This window comes from Plecotus auritus (assembly GCF_963455305.1).
Source record: "Plecotus auritus genome assembly, chromosome: X".
Lineage (NCBI taxonomy): Eukaryota > Metazoa > Chordata > Mammalia > Chiroptera > Vespertilionidae > Plecotus > Plecotus auritus.
This window is the reverse complement of record NC_137784.1, coordinates 52,310,129-52,328,890: the sequence shown is the minus strand read 5'-3', so window position 1 is coordinate 52,328,890 and position 18,762 is coordinate 52,310,129. Positions and strand designations below refer to the sequence as shown.

General features: G+C 39.1%; 1 protein-coding gene across 2 annotated transcripts in view; it reads right to left on the bottom strand.

Moving 5' to 3' along the window:
• YIPF6 (Yip1 domain family member 6) overlaps window positions 1–18,762 on the bottom strand; it is a 60,348-nt gene that overhangs the window by 16,967 nt on the left and 24,619 nt on the right. For both annotated transcript variants that reach the window (XM_080653527.1, XM_080653528.1), the window contains exons 2-4: window positions 16,778–16,906; window positions 15,732–15,810; window positions 10,217–10,259 (exon numbers count right to left, since the gene is read on the bottom strand). In XM_080653527.1, the coding sequence (XP_080509653.1) occupies window positions 10,217–10,259; window positions 15,732–15,810; window positions 16,778–16,906 (251 nt within the window). The remainder of the gene's footprint in view (window positions 1–10,216; window positions 10,260–15,731; window positions 15,811–16,777; window positions 16,907–18,762) is intronic.

Sequence of the window (18,762 nt, the reverse complement as noted above, 5' to 3'; positions counted from 1 at the left end):
CAATCCAAAATCTATGGGACACAGCGAAAGCATTCTTGAGAGGGAAGTTCATAGCTCTACAAGCCTACCACAAAAATCAAGAAACAATGGTAATAAATTACCTAACCCTACAACTCAAAGAGTTGGAAAGAGAGCAACAAGAAAAGCGCAGTGTAAGCAAAAGAAAGGCAATAATAAAGATCAGGGCGGAGATAAACGACATTGAGACCAAAAAAAAAATACAGAAGATCAACAAAACCAAGAGCTGGTTCTTCGAAAGGATAAACAAGATTGATTTATGTACAATATCATGTCATCTGCAAATAAACCTCTATCCAGGCTCACCAAGAAGCAAAGAGAGAGAACCCAAATAAACATAATCAGAAATGAAAGAGGTGAAATAACAACAAACCCCACCAAAATACAAAGGATTGTTAAAAAATACTATGAACAACTCTATTCCAACAAACTGGACAACCTGGAGGAAATGGACATATTCCTAGAAAAATATAACCGTCCAAAACTCAATCAGGAAGAATCTAAACAGCTCAATATGCCAGTAACTATGGAAGAAATTGAAGCAGTCATCAAAAAACTTCCAGCAAACAAAAGCCCAGGGCCAGACGGCTTCACAGGGGAGTTTTATCAAACATTCAAGGAAGAACTAAAACCTATCCTCCTCAGACTATTCCAAAAAATTCAAGAGGAAGGAACACTTTCAAGCTCCTTCTATGAAGCCAGCATCACCCTAATACCAAAACCAGATAAAGACAACACAATGAAAGAGAATTACAGGCCAGTATTCCTCCTGAACATAGATGCCAAAATCCATAACAAAATTCTAGCAAATCGAATCCAGCACTACATCAGAAAGATGATACACCATGACCAAGTAGGATTTATCCCGGAGATGCAGGGATGGTACAATATCTGCAAATCAATAAACGTGATACATCACATAAACAGAGAGATAAAAATCACATAGTCATATCAATTGATGCAGAAAAAAGCACTTGACAAAATCCAACACCCTTTCTTAATAAAAACTCTTAACAAGGTGGGAATAGAATAATCATACCTCAACATAATAAAAGCCATATATGACAAACCCACAGCCAACATCATACTCAATGGGCAAAAACTGAAACCATTTCCCGTGAGAACTGGAACAGGACAGGGATGCCCACTCTCACCACTCCTGTTTGACATATTACTGGAAGTACTAGCCATTGCGATCAGACAAGAAGAAGAAATAATAGGCATCCAAATTGAAAAAGAAGTAAAACTGTCCTTATTCACAGATGACATACTGTACATAGAAAACCCTAAAGACTCCATCAGAAAATTATTAGACTTAATAAATGAATTCCGCAATGTAGCAGGATACAAAATTAACACCAAGAAATCTATGGCAATGGAGAAGAAAAATGGCGGCGGAATAGACAGACGTGTTCCCAGCCTTGTCCCGGAGCAGAAAGAAAGAACAGCTGAGGGTCACACTAGGAGTGTTTGTTGGAAAGTTGGGGGACAGCTGAACTCCAGAAGAAGGTGGGAGACTGCTAGACGGGGTTCCCCTGACCTGGCAGCTCCCACTGCGGCTGGGTCCCCTCCCGAAACTGCGGGCTTGGACGCGGAGTCTGCGCCATCTGGAACCAGAAAGTGGAGCTTATCGGAAGCCTGAGAATCCACAACTGCGGCACCCACGGAATAGCAGCGAGGCCCAGAACAACGCTCCCCAATTGGCTCAAACACACGGATTCAGAGGAGATCTACACTCCACCATGGAAAGGTCAGATTTTGCCTAGGATAAGGTGATGTCTCTGGTCCCAGCACGAGAGAGGAACGCGCGTTTTGCGGGAGCTGGAAGACCAGGGAAGTCTGTGCCTAGAAAAATCCGTGGCTGTTGGGGCTGGCATGATCTGTGAATGTGGAAGTGGGTCCTCAGAGCTACAAACAGAAGGGCTCTCTAAAAAGCAACCCATTTTGATCTGACGTGCAGGGACACCCTAAGAATTTCAGGGGTGTGCTAGACTTAGGCGCAGCCATGCAGTGCACACACTTGGGCTTTTTCCTCCTGAAATTCTTGCTTCTCATTACTAAGCCCAATACATAGGATCACCCAGTTGGGGACACCCTGGGAGATTGCAGGGGAAAATTGTTTTTCTGGAACCTGGGGATTGGAGCGGGGAGTGACCATCGGAGAGCCAGCTCTGAGGCAGCCCACTCCCATAAACCGGTAGTGAGTGCCACAGGGAAAGAAGGCTCTAACACTGCCTAGAGAGGCCATAGACAAACCCGGAAGTCAATCCAGAAACACTGCCACCCAGGGGCTGAATCACAAATTGACTCTTGTGTAATCAAAAATAAAGGAATACAAATTAAGACACACCGCCTGCTTAAAATCAGGACTGGCTTACATCACTGAAGAGCAGTGGAACGCAGGAAACTGCAATACTGTCCGGACTGAGAAACAGGCGTGCCAAACAGAACAACAGAGGAAGTGAATGACCTTCACTACTCGACATTTTATTTTTATTTTTTATTTTTTTATTTTCATTTTTTGCATCTTTTACTCAAGAAACTAATTTTTTTCTTTTTTCCTCACTTGATTTTACCTTTTTAATTATTACCTTTTTTTTTCAATCCGTATTATTACTACTGCTATTTTATCTTTTTTTTTTTAAGTGTCATTTTATTTTCTCTTCATTTTGTTTTGGGATTAATGTTCTACATTCTATTTTTATATTTCCTTTAGCATCATTTTACTCTATCTCAACTCGACCTTTATGCCATCACTCTCTTCCTCACTTTTCCCTTTTCGGTGTCCTGTTTATCTTACCCCCTTCCTGCTTTAGATTTTCCCTATTCTTTCTGTTTACCCCCTGTTAAAATTTCACCCTACTTATATATCTAATCTCCAATCCCCTGCTCCAAGTCCATACACACCTCTCTCTTCGCTGTCTTAACTATCCAAAAAATTGTTTTTCTCTCTGTCCTTTTGTTGTTGTTGTTCGCTTGAATGTAGATTATATCGAATTTTTATGCTTTTTTGTGAGATTGTTTTGCTTATTCTTCTTTTGTTTTTTTTTTTGTTTGTTTAGTGCTTCTGTTTTCCCATGCCTCACTCAATATTAGTTGGTGTTGTAGTTTGTATTAATCCCCAGGTACTTGTTGCTGGCATTTGCTGGGATAAGTGATTGTTCTATTGGAGTTTTATCCCCAAGATATATAGTCTGTTTCCCTTTCTCTCTTAGTCTCTTTGTTGTCTCTCTTACTTTTTTTTTCTTATTTTTTTCCCTTTTCCCAATTTCATTTTGACACCCCTTTTTTTTTCTTCTTCTTTCTTTCTTTTTCCTCTTCTTCTTTCTCTCCTATCCCCTAATTTGCCTTTCTCTGGTGGTCACCTTTATTGGAGGTTATTAATATCGTGAATACATTTCTGTTCAGTGCCTTGTGTATTGTACCTGGTAGTGCTGTATTTTGTGCCTTTAAATCAACGCAGGAGAGAGAGAACTACATAACCAGACACCCAGAAAAGAGAGACCATGGGGAGACAAAGACACAGCCCACATATGAAAGAAAAGCAGGCATCACCAGAAAAGAAAATAAACGAAATGGAGGCAAGCAACCTTCCAGAAAAAGAATTCAGAGAAATGGTCATAAGGTGGCTGAAAAGAATGGAAGACAAATTCGACAATATGAGCAAGAACCAAGAGGAAATGAAGAAGAACCAAGAAGAAATGAAAAATGACATCGCTGCTGTAAAGAACTCAACAGAAAGCATCAAGAGTAGACTAGAAGAAGCAGAGGACCACATCAGTGAGCTAGAAGACAAGATGGGAAAAAATACCCAAGTAGAGCAACTTCTAGAAAAAAAAATTAAAAGGCAGGAGGAGAGCCTAAGGGAACTTTGGGACAACAGGAAACAAAACAACATCCGCATAATAGGGGTTCCAGAAGGAAAGGAAGCTGAGCAAGGAATAGAAAACCTCTTTGAAGAAAAAATGACAGAAAATTTCCCAGATATAGAGAAGAAAAAACCCACACAAATCCAAGAAGCTCACACAGTCCCAAGCAAAATGAACCCCAAAAGACCGACACCAAGGCACATTATAATTAAATTGGCAAACACCAACGACAAAGTAAGAATCTTAAAAGCGGCAAGAGAGAGACAGAAAGTTACATACAAAGGAACCCCCATCAGACTAGCAACTGATTTCTCAACAGAAACTCATCAGGCCAGAAGGGAATGGAATGAAATATACAAAGTCATGCAAAGGAAGGGTCTGAATCCAAGAATACTGTACCCAGCAAGGCTGTCAATCAAAATTGAAGGTGAAATCAGGACCTTCACAGACAAAAAAGGACTAAGGGAATTTATTACCACCAAACCAGCAATGCAAGAAATGCTAAAGGGTCTGCTGTAAAAAAAAATAAATAAATAAGAAGAAATAGGAAGCAAAGAAGGAACACAGGTGTAAAAAATAGGAATGGCGACAAATAAGTACCTATCAATAATAACTTTAAATGTAAATGGATTAAATGCCCCAATCAAAAGACATAGGGTAATGGATTGGATAAGAAAACATGACCCATATATCTGCTGTCTACAAGAAACCCCCCTCAGAAAAAAAGACGCAACAGACTGAGGGTGAAGGAATGGAAAAAGGTTTTCCAGGCAAATGGAACTGAAAAAAAAGCTGGGGTAGCAATACTTATTTCTGACAAATTAGATCTCAAACTGAAAGACATAACAAGAGATAAGGAAGGCCATTTCATAATACTAAAGGGAGCAATCCAACAAGAAGAAATAACTCTGGTAAACATATATGCACCCAATACAGGAGCACCCAAATACATAAAAAAACTCCTTGAAGATATCAATGGAGACATTGACAGCAATACAATCATAGTAGGAGACTTTAATACCCCACTATCACCATTGGACAAATCCTCTAAACAAAAAATCAGCAAAGAAACATCAATCCTAAATGACTCACTAGACCAGATGGAATTAATTGACATCTTCAGAACATTTCACCCCAAAGCCACAGAATATACATTCTTCTCAAGTGCACATGGGTCATTTTCAAAGATAGACCATATGTTGGGACATAGGCAAAGTCTCTTCAAATTCAAGAAGATAGGAATCATATCAAGCATCTTCTCAGACCACAGTGGCATAAAACTGGAAATCAACTACAATAAAAACAAACCAAAGAAATCAAACACATGGAGGCTAAACAGCATGCTATTAAACCATGACTGGGTTACCAGAGAGATCAAAGAAGAAATAAAAAACATCATGGCAACAAATGACAATGAAAACACTACAATCCAAAATCTATGGGACACAGTGAAAGCAGTCTTGAGAGGGAAGTTCATAGCTCTACAAGCCTACTGCAAAAAACAAGAAACAATGGTAATAAATTACCTAACCCAACAACTCAAAGAGTTAGAAAAAGAGCAACAAGAAAAGCCCAGTGTAAGCAGAAGGAAGGAAATAATAAAGATCAGAGCGGAGATAAACGACATAGAGACCAAAGAAACAATACAAAAGATCAACAAAACCAAGAGCTGGTTCTTTGAAAGGATAAACAAGATTGATGAACCTCTAGCCAGGCTCACCAAGAAGCAAAGAGAGAGGACCCAAATAAACAAAATCAGAAATGAAAGAGGTGAAATAACAACAGATCCCGCCGAAATACAAAGCATAGTTAAAAAATACTACGAACAACTCTATTCCAACAAACTGGACAACCTGGAGGAAATGGACATATTCCTAGAAAAATATAACCTTCCAAAACTCAATCACGAAGAATCTAAACAGCTCAATATGCCAGTAACTATGGAAGAAATTGAAGCACTCATCAAAGACCTTCCTGCAAACAAAAGCCCAGGGCCAGACGGCTTCAAAGGAGAGTTTTACCAAACATTCAAGGAAGAACTAAAACCTATCCTCCTGAGACTATTCCAAAAAAATTCAAGAGGAAGGAACACTTCCAAGCTCCTTCTTTGAAGCCAGCATCACCCTAATACCAAAACCAGAGAAAGACAACACAATGAAGGAGAATTACAGGCCAATATCCCTCATGAATGTAGATGCCAAAATCCTCAAAAAAATTCTAGCAAATCAGATCCAGCAGTACATCAGAAAGATCATACACCATGACCAAGTAGGATTTATCCCAGGAATGCAAGGATGGTACAATATCTGAAAATCAATAAATGTGATACATCACATAAACAAATTGAAAGATAAAAATCACATAGTCATATCAATTGATGCAGAAAAAGCATTTGACAAAATCCAACACCCTTTCTTGATAAAAACTCTCAACAAGGTGGGAATAGAAGGATCATACCTCAACATAATAAAAGCCATATACGATAAACCCACTGCTAACATCATACTCAATGGGCAAAAACTAAAACCATTTCCCATAAGAACAGGAACAAGACAGGGATGCCCACTCTCACCACTCCTGTTTGACATAGTACTGGAAGTATTAGCCATTGCAATTAGACAAGAAGAAGAAATAAAAGGCATCCAAATTGGAAAAGAAGAAGTAAAGCTGTCCTTATTTGCAGATGACATAATATTGTACATAAAAAACCCGAAAGACTCCATCAAAAAACTAACAGACTTAATAAATGAATTTGGCAATGTAGCAGGATACAAAATTAACGCCAAGAAATCTATGGCATTTCTATACACCAACAGTGAACTTACAGAAAGAGAGACTAAAAAAGCAATCCCATTTTCCATTGCACCAAAAAAATTAAGATACTTAGGAATAAACCTAACCAAGGAGGTAAAAGACCTGTATGCGGAAAACTACAGGACACTGAAAAAGAGATAGAGGAAGATGTAAACAGATGGAAGAACATACCATGTTCATGGATTGGTAGAATCAACATCATCAAAATGTCCATACTACCCAAAGCAATCTATAGATTCAATGCACTCCCCATTAAAATACCAACAGCATATTTCACAGACCTAGAAAGAACTCTCCAAAAATTCATCTGGAATAAAAAAAGACCCCGAATAGCCACAGCAATCCTGAGAAAGAAGAATAAAGTAGGAGGGATCTCAATACCAGATTTCAAGCTGTATTACAAAGCCACTGTCCTCAAAATAGCCTGGTACTGGCACAAGAACAGACATATAGATCAATGGAATAGAATAGAGAATCCAGACATCGACCCAAACCAATATGCACAATTAATATTTGACAAAGGAGGCATGAGCATACAATGGAGTCAAGACAGTCTCTTCAATAAATGGTGTTGGGAAAATTGGACAGATACATGCAAAAAAATGAAACTAGATCACCAACTTACACCATACACAAAAATAAACTCAAAATGGATACAGGACTTAAATATAAGATGGGAAACCATAAAAATACTAGAGGAATCCACAGGCAGCAAAATCTCAGACATATGCCAAAAGAACTTTTTCACTGATACTGCCCCTAGGGCAATGGAAGCCAAAGAGAAAATAAACAAATGGGACTACATCAAAATAAAAAGCTTTTGCACAGCAAAAGAAACCATCAACAAAACAACAAGAAACCCCACTGTATGGGAGAACATATTTGCAAATGGTATCACTGATAAAGGTTTAATTTCCAACATCTACAGGCAGCTTATACAACTTAATAAAAGGAAGATAAATGATCCAATAAAAAAATGGGCAACAGACCTAAATAGAATCTTTTCGAAAGAAGACAGAAGGAAGGCCAAGAGACACATGAAAACATGCTCAAAGTCACTAATTATCCGAGAGATGCAAATCAAAACAACAATGCGATACCATCTCACACCTGTCAGAATGGCTATCATCAACAAATCAACAAACGACAAGTGTTGGCGAGGATGCGGAGAAAAAGGAACCCTCGTGCACTGCTGGTGGGAATGCAGACTGGTGCAGCCACTGTGGAGAACAGTATGGAGTTTCCTCAAAAAATTGAAAATGGAACTCCCATTTGACCCAGTAATCCCACTCCTAGGAATATATCCTAAGAAACCAGAAACACCAATCAGAAAGGATATATGCACCCCTATGTTCATAGCAGCACAATTTACAATAGCTAAGATTTGGAAACAGCCTAGGTGCCCGTCAGCAGATGACTGGATCAGAAAACTATGGTACATCTATACAATGGAATACTATGCTGCCATAAAAAAGAAGGAATTACTACCATTTGTAGGCACCTGGATGGAATTAGAGAACATTATGCTAAGTGAAATAAGCCAGTGAATGAAAGAAAAATACCACATGATCTCACTCATTTGGGGATAATGAAAAACATTATAAACTGATGAACAAAAAGATAGTTACAGAGGCAGTAAAGCATCAAACAGACTGTCTAATTACAGCGGTAAGGTTAGGGAGAGTTGGGGGAAATAAGAGATCAACTGAAGGACTTGTATGCATGCATATAAGAGTAACCAACGGATGCAAAACATTGGGGGGTGAGGGCATGTATGGGTTTGGGGTGGGGGGGGCAATGGTAAGATATGTACACATATAATACCTTAATTAAAATTTTTTAAAAAAATAATATTAAAAAAAAAAGAAATCTATGGCATTTCTATACATCAATAATGAACTTACAGAAAGAGAGACTAAGCCTCCATTCCTTCCAATTACAAGTGCCTCAGGAGTACAAGGAATACTCCATTAGGCTTTGTTGGAATGTTTAAAAGTATCACCAATGGCCTTTTTTGGTTAAGCAGAAGTTATAAACTGAAAAATCAAACTGGCTCTCAGACGTGCTTGAAATGCTTTTAAATTCAAGTTGACATTATTTTAAAATTAAGAGGTTTCACATAAAAAATAATGTATTTCTAGGGTATTTTTTTAATTATTGATTTGAGAGAGAAAAGAAGGGGGAGGAGGCTAAGGGTGGGAGATTTGTTGCTCCACTTATATGTGTTCATTGATTGATTGTTGTATGTGTCCTGAATGGGGATCGAACCCGCAAGTTTGGAGTATTGGGACAATGCTCTAACCAACCGAGCTATCCGACCAGGGCCTATTTCTAGGTTTTCTTGAAAAATCAGAAGAGTTTCTAACACGAAGCTGACATTCTATATGACAACAATCAGGTGCAGTTGGCATAGCAGTAGGTTTCACAAAGGGCTTCCAGTCACCAATTCACAATGCATGCATTCAACTTACTTCCCTAGCCCTTAGACACATTTGAATTTGTAATCCTTGGATTAAGGTTTCAGTTCTGACATTTAAAAGTTAAAAGTCTATAAACCTATTTAGTTGTTGATTTTTTAAAATAAAATATACAGATTATTACTAAAAGACTTTGCTTTCAAATTGAGTAGTTGAACAGTCACTTAAATATCCTTTCTTTGTCTAAGAATTTTTCAGATGTAAACTGTCTTGAATTTTGGACTTAGAACACTTGGACTCGGTGTTCATTTTTTCAGAAAAATAATAAGTAACATCAAGTTCATGACATCTTCTTATTATATGGTATTGAGAAGTCACACAGTAAGGCCGGCCTGATCACCCCTAACTGACCCCCTACTGTCCTGGTTCCCCCTCATTGCCCCCTGCCAGCCTGGTCGCCCCCAACTGCCTCCCTGCCAGCCTGGTAGCCCCCAACTGCCCCCCCACTGGCCTGGTTGCCCCCAACTGCCTCGCTGTCAGCTTGGTTGCCCCCAACTTCCCCCCTCTGCCAGCCTGGTCACCCCCAACTGCCCCCCCGATGGCCTGGTCACCCCCAACTGACCCCTCATTGGCCTGGTCGCCCCCATATGCCCCCCCCCAGCTGGCCTGGTCACCCCACGCAGCCTGCTCAGTTGTTTGGTCGTCCCTCACTAATCCCCCTGCCGGCCTGGTCACCCCATGCAGCCTGCTGTTCAGTCTTTTGGTTGTCTCTCAATAACCCCCCTGCTGGCCTGGTCGCCCCATACAGCCTGTTCAGTTGTTTGGTCGTCCCTCACTAACCCACCTGCCGGCCTGGTTGCCCCACGCAGCCTGCTGTTTGGTCTTCCATGTGGTCGTTTTGATCATGACGGCCCCTGGCTTTTTATATATTAGGATTTTTATTTTTTTGCTACCTGACTTTTTAGATTTAAATACATAAGGAGTACAGTATGTCACAGAAGTCATAAAAAAAGTTTTCAGTCAAAATTCCCCTCAATTTTAAAATTCCACAAAAAAGTTTAGTCTATCTCAAATGATAAAGGAAATATGTGTACTTACAGTGCGAGTGTCACACAAAGGACCAAAGGGCCCCATAAATCCCCTACAAGGCAAGAAAAGACAGAAGACTGTTAAGAAACAACCATGCAGTATTTTCTATCTTTATTCCAATAGCTACCTCTCCCACTCTTGGAATTCAGACATCAATGCTCTGTCTGTCTGCCCAAGCCTTCCCTCCTCTCTTACCCCTTTACTTGTCCTCCCTGCTCTCCAATTCTGAATGTTCTTCTTTATAGATCCTTTAAGTTTTATTTCATATCCCACAAATTACCCCTCTCCCCACCCACTAAGTCACATTCCAACATGCTATAGTTAAAGACCAATGGATGAGGAGTACCCCATACTGCACCCTCAGAAAGAAGACTAGACTCAAGTAATTTCACCAATCTGAGACTACATTAGACAAGGCAGGTATAATCAGGCCCATCTCACAAATATGAAAAATAAAGCTGAGAAGCAAGTCACTTTTCCAAGTTTATATCAACAGTTAGGTATAGAGGTGGGACCAGAACCAAGGTCTTTTGATTCCTACTATGAAGTTCTTTCCACTCTGCCACACTGCTTTTCTTTTATAATTACTACATTGAACTAAAATGGAATTGCTGTTGTTATAGGTGAAAAATCAGCCCAATATTGGTAATTTTATAAGGTTAAACTTGTTTTAAAATTTTATTTCTTTGCTGATTTTAGAGAGAGGGAGAGAGAGAGAGAAACATCGATTTGTTGTTCCACTTACTTATGCATCTATTGGTTAATTCTTGTATGTGCCCTGACAGGGGATCGAACCCTCAGCCTTGGCGCATCCAGACAATGCTCCAAACAGCTGGTCTACCCAACCAGAGCTATAAGGTTAAACTTTAACAAATAACATGAAAGCTTTTTGAAAACTATAAAAAGTTCTGCCAACATCAGGTCTAACCACAGTGGTTCTCAATCAATAGTGATTGGTGATTAATATTCCAACAATTCAATAATATGCAGCTTAGAGCACAATTACCTTCCTCACATATATAGCTTTACCTAAAAGAATACTACACTTATCAACTGAAAAACTGATTTCAAGTACAATTGACATTAATAAACTGGCTTTTTAATGCAGTGAAAATTTTTATAATTCGTAAAAAATCTGTAACAGTATTTGTAAATGTGATTTTTTATCCCCACCTGAGTATGTTTTTACTGATTTTGTGAGAGAGAGAGAAACATCAATCAGTTGCCTCCTGTGTGCACCCAACTGGAAATCAAACCAGCAACCTGGGTATGTGTCCTGACTGGGAATCGAACCCACAATGTTTCAGGGTACAGGATGATGCTACAACCAACTGAGCCACCTGGTCAGGGCTCTGTAACAGTATTTTAAAACTATTTTCTTATTGTTGTTGATATATATATATATATATATATATATATATATATATATATCCACAACATTCACAATTTTAGTCACTTTTAAGTGTACAGGTATTGAGTTATTGAGTACATTAATTGTTGTGCAACAATCACCACCATCTATCTCCAGAACTTTTTCATCTTCCAAACTGAAACTCCAACCCATTAAACAATAACTCCCCACTCTCCGCTCAGCCCCTGGCAACTATCACTTTACTTTCTTTCTCTATCAATTTGACTACTCTAGGTACTTCATATGAGTGGAAATCATCCTATATAATAAAAGGATAATATGCATATTGACCCTAACAGCAGAACGACTGGGAATAACCGGTTGCTATGATGCACACTGACCACCAGGGGGCAGATGCTCAACACAGGAGCTGCCCCTGGTGGTCAGTGCACTCCCACAGGGGAGCTCCACTCAGCCACAAGCCCAGCTGACGGCTGCAAGTGCAGTGGCAGTGGCGGGAGCCTCTCCTGCCTCCTCAGCAGTGCTAAGGATGTCCAACTACTGTGAGCGGGCCTAAGCCTTTAGTCAGACATCCCCCAAGGCCTCCCGGGCTACCAGAGGGATGTCTGACTGCCAACTTAGGCCTGATCCCCTAAGGACAGGTGGACATTCCCCGAGGGGTCCTGGACTGCAAGAGGGCGCAGTCCAGGCTGAGAGACACCCCCCCGACCCCACCGAGTGCACGAATTTTCGTGCACTGGGCTTCTATAGAATATAGGTCCTTTTTCATCTGGCATATTTCACATAGCATCATGTCTTTAAGGTTTATCCATGTTGTAGCATGTGTCAGAATTTCACTCCTTTTTAAGGGTAATATTCTATCCATTTATGATAAATATTATGGTGTATATGCCACATTTTGTCTCTTCATCCATCAACAAATGTCTAAGACAGCAGTCGCCAACCGGTGGTCTGCGTACCACTGGTGGTCAATGAGATCTGAAAGGTTGGCGACCTCTGGTTTAAGGAAACCTTTGGAGTGGCAGTCGCCAACTGGTGGTCTGTGAGGTCCAAAAGGTTGGCGACCACTGGTCTAAGATGTTTCCACCTTTCAGCTATTGTGAACAATGCTGCTATGAACATGGGTGTACAAATATCTGTTCAAATCCCTGCTTTCAATTCTTTTGGATGTACAACCAGAAGTGGAATTGTTGAATTCTTCTATGGTTAATTTTTTGAGGAACCACCATACTGTTTTCCATAGTGGCTGCACCATTTTACACTCCCACCAGCAAAAGCAACATACAGGGGTTACAATTTCTCCACATTCTCAACAACACTTGTTATTTTCTGTTTCTTTGATTGATAACAGCCATCCTAAGGGGGTGTGAAGTGGTATCTTATTATGTTGTTGGTTGGTTGGTTTTTATTGTTTTGTTTTGTTTTGTTTTGTTTACATATATTTTTACTGACTTTTTACAGAGAGGAAGGGAGAGGGATAGAGAGTTAGAAACATCGATGAGAGAGAAACATCGATCAGCTGCCTCCTGCACACCCCTTCTGAGGATTGCCCGCAACCAAAGTACATGCCTTTGACCAGAATCAAACCTGGGACGCTTCAATCTGCAGGCCGATGCTCTATCCACTGAAGCAAACTGGTTAGAGCGGTTGTTGTTGTTTTAGATTATTTTTTAAGTTGTGAATTTTTTCCTTGTTACTTTGCCAACAGCTATAACAGGATAGGGCAGAAGTGCAAATTCTGGCCATGACTGCTCACCCTTTGTGCCAGCCTATCTATCTATCCCCATGAGGTTTGAGAATGTACCTCAACATATGACATAAGCTAATATTCATAATTAATCAGCAAACTAACACACTGGTTCTGTATTGTGAGAAGCAACCTTGCTTTGAACTGAACCAGAGCAACATTTAAAAGGATTTTCACATCTGGAGTTGTAGTGGTAGATTGGAAAGGGTGCTAAACTTGAAAATTGGATTCGAATCCTGCCTGTGTGATTTTTTTTAATTTTATTTATTGATTTTAGAGAGGAAGCAGAGAGAGAGAGAAACATTGATTGGCTATTCCACTTATTTATGCATTCATTAGTTGTTTCCTGTATGTGTCCTGACTGGAGATTGAATCCAGAACCTTGTGGTATCTGGATGATGCTCTAACCAACTGAGCTACCCGGCCAGGGCAATTAATTCTTATAGCCATCTCTCTATATAAAAGCCTAATATGCTAATTGTCCCTCCAACCGTTCAACCATTTGACCAGTTGCTGTGATGCACACTGACCATGAGAGGACAGACGCTCTGACTGGTAGGTTAGCTTGCTGCTGGGGTCCGGCTGATCGGGACTGGGTGAGACAGGCCAGATATGTCCTGGAGCCCTCCCGCAGTCCCTCCCTGGCCCCAATCATGCACCGGTGGGGTCCCTCGGCCTGGCCTGCACCCTCTTGTAATCTGGGACCCCTCAGGGGATGTCAGAGAGCGGTTTCAGCCTGATCCCCACAGGCCAGAGAGAGGGACCCCACCAGTGCATGAATTCATGCATCGGGCCTCCAGTAATCTGATATAATCCAATTTAATCATTAGGATGAGAACAAAAAAATATTTTAGTAAGAAGCAACTGTTTGTTGAGTGCAGTTATTATGCTCTCATTGACTATAAAGGACACATGTTATATTCCTAATTAGATAGAAGAGGAAACTGAAGCTCAGAGATATTAAATAATTTGGCCAGTTTAAAAACACCTGCTCTAGGAAGTGACTTCCTCCAAGGTCTAGGAAGACTATAAAAAAAAAGTTCACTAGAAAAAAAGGAATATAAGACAGTTTTTTGTGTCTGGGTGGGCCTGGGCACTGGGTGGTGGTGTAGGGGTCTTTTTAAGAATTCAAAATCATGGGCCTGCTGTCATACTGATCTGGGATTCAGTTTTCAATTCATTGCTTACCTGTGTGAGAAACATTGAGCTAAGAAATTAACATAAAGTGGTCCTGTGTTACTAATATTCTAGGATGTCTGCAGGATGCAAATGTGAATTCTCTTTATACAGAAGTCTCTTTTTCCAGGCTGACCAGGAATCCCAAAGATGAGTTTGAAATTCAAAAATATAAAATACTAGACGGCCTGTGTGATCTTAACAAGGCACTCAGCTTCTTTGAGACTCATTTTCCAGTAATTACAGGCTGTTGTTGTTCCTTGTGATTAAGCCCCTAATAGCTGGCATTTATGGAGTGCTGTGCAGGGAGGTTGATATGCACTACCATCTCTAATCCTTACCAGCAGGTAGATGTTATTATCTTCACTTTAACAGAGGAAGAAACTTCAGCTCAGCAAAGTTAACTGTCTTATCCAAGATCACACAGCTAGTGGAGCTACCACTATTTAAACCAAGATTTGTCCATGTTCTTTCCACTATAAACCAGTGGTAGCAAATCATCTGTCAGCTCCAGCCCACAGTGCACTGCATTGGAAAAAATGCTGACACTGCATCCAGTGTTCACCCAGAGTGATGGCACATTGCCACACATTTGACATCCCTAAAATACAGCTGAAATGCTATCAAAAATACAAGGTACACTCATGTACAACATAATTGTTACTATTCTCAAATTCAAGTTTTCTAACAAAGGATACTAAGAAAACCAAGAATACTTGATAAGAAAAGAAAAAGGTCTAACAATTTGAATTCTAAATAACAGCATAATGTATTGCAAACATTGTCAATAGAAATCTTGAACAAAGAAAGCAGTTATCAGATTAAATGATAGTTCCAAAAATAGAAATGTCAATAAAGGTACTATTAATTTGTTAACCCTTAATGGGTATTAGCTATTATTCTAATTTAACAGTTGAACATTTTGCCTTTTCCTTGGGGATTGTTAGTTCTTTTGGTTGAACAAAGTCCCTATGTGTTCACAGCTTCTAGAAATACTTTTTACAGTGTCAATTATAGCAGGTGAGGATTTAGTGTATATTTATTGGTGAGGACAATCTCTGAAATTCCATTCTAAATTTTTAACTTCTTCCAAAAATTTCATTTATATACTTTTTCATATTGCAAAATGATGTCAGGGTTTTTTTTTCTACCACAAAGCCTGTGCCTTATAAAGTACTTATGATAAGGTATGATGAAAAGCAGCAAATCCTCAAAAACCTCATACTTACAATCTCTCAAGAGAGTATTACTTTTCCTTGGGTACAAAACATGCATGAATTTTTTCCCAACAGCTTTTAGATCACGCATCTGAAAGACATACACAACTATTATATTGTGAGAACCAAGGTTGCTAGGCAGCCCCCTAACTTAATTTGCTAAAATCTCCTTTATTTCAATCTCCTGGGAGGCCTTTGAATTTTAGAGCTAAAATTCTAGTTCACCCCTTTCACTATACAACCCAGAGGCAGGTTTTTTTATATTAACTCCTTAAGCTAACATCTCTTTACCATATCCACCGGTTTTGTTTTGATTTTTAAAACTCTGTAAAAGAGAAATATAGCCCTCCTAATATGTTACTTAAAGAAACTAAAATCTGTTCTGTAAAACATAGCATCTGGCTATCAGTTTATACATAATGACATCCCAAGAGCCAATTATCCTGCTCCTTAGCCACCATATTCTCCACAATATATAAAATAATTTTCAACATTCCCAATTTAACTGGCAAATAAATCCTAGAAGCCAGATTAACTAATAATCAAGACATTTGAGAAAGGGTATGGTAATATAACCACTCAAAATATAGTTAACTCCATCCTAAATTTTCACCTAGAAATTTCCTCATATCATTAATAATTCTGTGTAAATATGATTTTTAATGGTTGTTTAGCATTCTACCACATAGGTGTAACATAACCTGTTCTTCAACTTTCCCCTATTATAAAGAATGCTGTAATGAATATCTTTGCATATTAATATTTTCCAGTATTTTTTAAAAATAGTTTCCTTTTTAAAAATTTTTCTTTATACTATATTTGGAGAAGCAGAATGAGCAGCATAGAAATATTTGGAAATTTTAAGATTCTTAATAGACATGATAGCCAAACTGATTTCCAGAAAGCCTGTACCAAATAATTCTCGAGGAGAGAATCCGAAATTTCAATAAATAAAATATACTGAAGAGCAAATGAACCAAACAAAAATATTACAAAGAGTTATAAGTTATTTAGTCCCCTGACATTGAAGAGAAATTCTCTTAACTAGTCTAACTTACAATGGTATTCTGAACCGATTCATTTAATGTGGAGCTGTCAAATTCCCGAATGCGAGATCTCATAGGAATGGTGATTTCTCCTTCCACAGGGATGTCTTGTGAGATAGATATTTCTGAAAGGCCTGCAAACTGATAAGAGTTAGAAAAAAACATTAAAAGCCTGTCATTCCTTCAAGGTATCACCATTTCTTAGAGAGTAGGGACTATGTCTTTTTGTAGGGTTTTATACAGTTTTTAAAGTAAAAGCTCACCAGACAAACAATGTAGTTACCTAAAATCTCAAATGTTTATTTCTTTTAATTCAAAGGAAATGGCATATAGTGGAAAAAAATTATAATGCAAATGAAATAGACATTTCTCGCCCTCAAATATTTGGTGCCGGGGTTCTTGTTCTGACATTAAGAAGGGTTCAGCAATCGGGAGATATGCTGTGTGTAACTTAAGAGTCTAGAGATGAAAGGTAATTTTGAAAGGCACTGGAGGTCAGAAGAGCCTGGCTAAAGAAATCAAGTTCTCTTTATCTCAGGACCCCTTGCTTTTTATTAACACAAATTGTCCTAAGGCAAGGTGGAGATATACACTTCAAAGGGTAAGGTTTCTGTACAGAAGCATTGTCAGATTGGGGAATAGCCTATAGCTGTTCAGGTGTTTGACCAGTAGGAGGCAATGACATGTAGATTAAGATGCCCTGAGCTATCTGGCAGCAAACAATCATCCTTTTCAAGTTTGGAGAAATGCCTTTAGCCATTCCCAATAGGCAATAGCATATGTGACTCAGCCCTTGTTGAGTCCCCAAGTTCCATCAACCTTTCGATGAAACTCTTGCAATTATGACATGCTGGAATTGGCTTCCAGCAATTTGGTTTATTCCAAGCATGAAATCTTCACATGACACAAGCTAGCAAGACCACAGGGCTATTGGTGACCTTTCGGCAATCATATTTTAGCACAGCCACAATTCTGTTGCACTTCTACTCCTTAATGGCCTCTGCTAACAAAAATGGAGCATCATGTGAAGCCAAAGGGTAACTGGGAAGAACAGGGAAATAGCAAAATACATCCTGATCTACACCCCCCCTTTTTTTCTGGGATATTATGTGGGTTTTGTTTTTTTTAAGTTTATCTTTATTGTTGAAAGTATTACAGATGTCCCCTTTTTATTGCCCATTGACCCACTCCATCCTTATTTTTTACAGCGGCATCCACCTTGATCTATGCTCTTTTTACCAGGTTACCTAGCAACCACAGATCAAGTAATATTTCCAAAGTGAACTGCAAATTTGCAAACCTTTAAACTCTTATGGTCATCTGCCAAATTTGATTATTGTAACCAAAACTCTGGAATCTACAAATCACTAAGAAAACAGAAGCAGTCCCTTCTTATATGGTTTTTAGCCCAACGGGCAGAATATTTTTCGGGCAACAGTTGTATGTTTATAAAATACAAGTATACTGAAATTTTAAGAAAAATAAGGTTGTTCAAAGAACTTATAAAAAGCAACTTCTCAATCATACTCTCAAGAAAAATACAAATTAAAACTTCTTGAAATAAAAATCTCCACTTCACCCAGCCAGTGTGGGCTTAGTGGTTGAGAGTCGATTTATGAACCAGGAGGTTCAATTCCAGGTCAGGGCACATGCCTGGTTGCAGGCTCAATCCCCAGTAGGGGGCTTGCAGGAGGCAACCAATCAATGATTCTCTCTCATCATTGATGTTTCTGTCTCGCTCCCTCTCCCTTCCTCTCTGAAATGAACTAAATATATATAAAATCTCCACCTGTTAGACTGGCAAAAATCCTAAAGTTTCTCAACATACTCTACAGAGAAAAGAACACACATTTCTGTGGGGATGCAAAATGGTACTACGCTCTATTGAAAATAAATCTGGCAATATCTCACAAGTGTATATGAATCACTTATTAACTCTGCAATGCTACTTTTAGAGGAGTCTAAAGATAAAATGGCAAAAAATACAAACAAACATA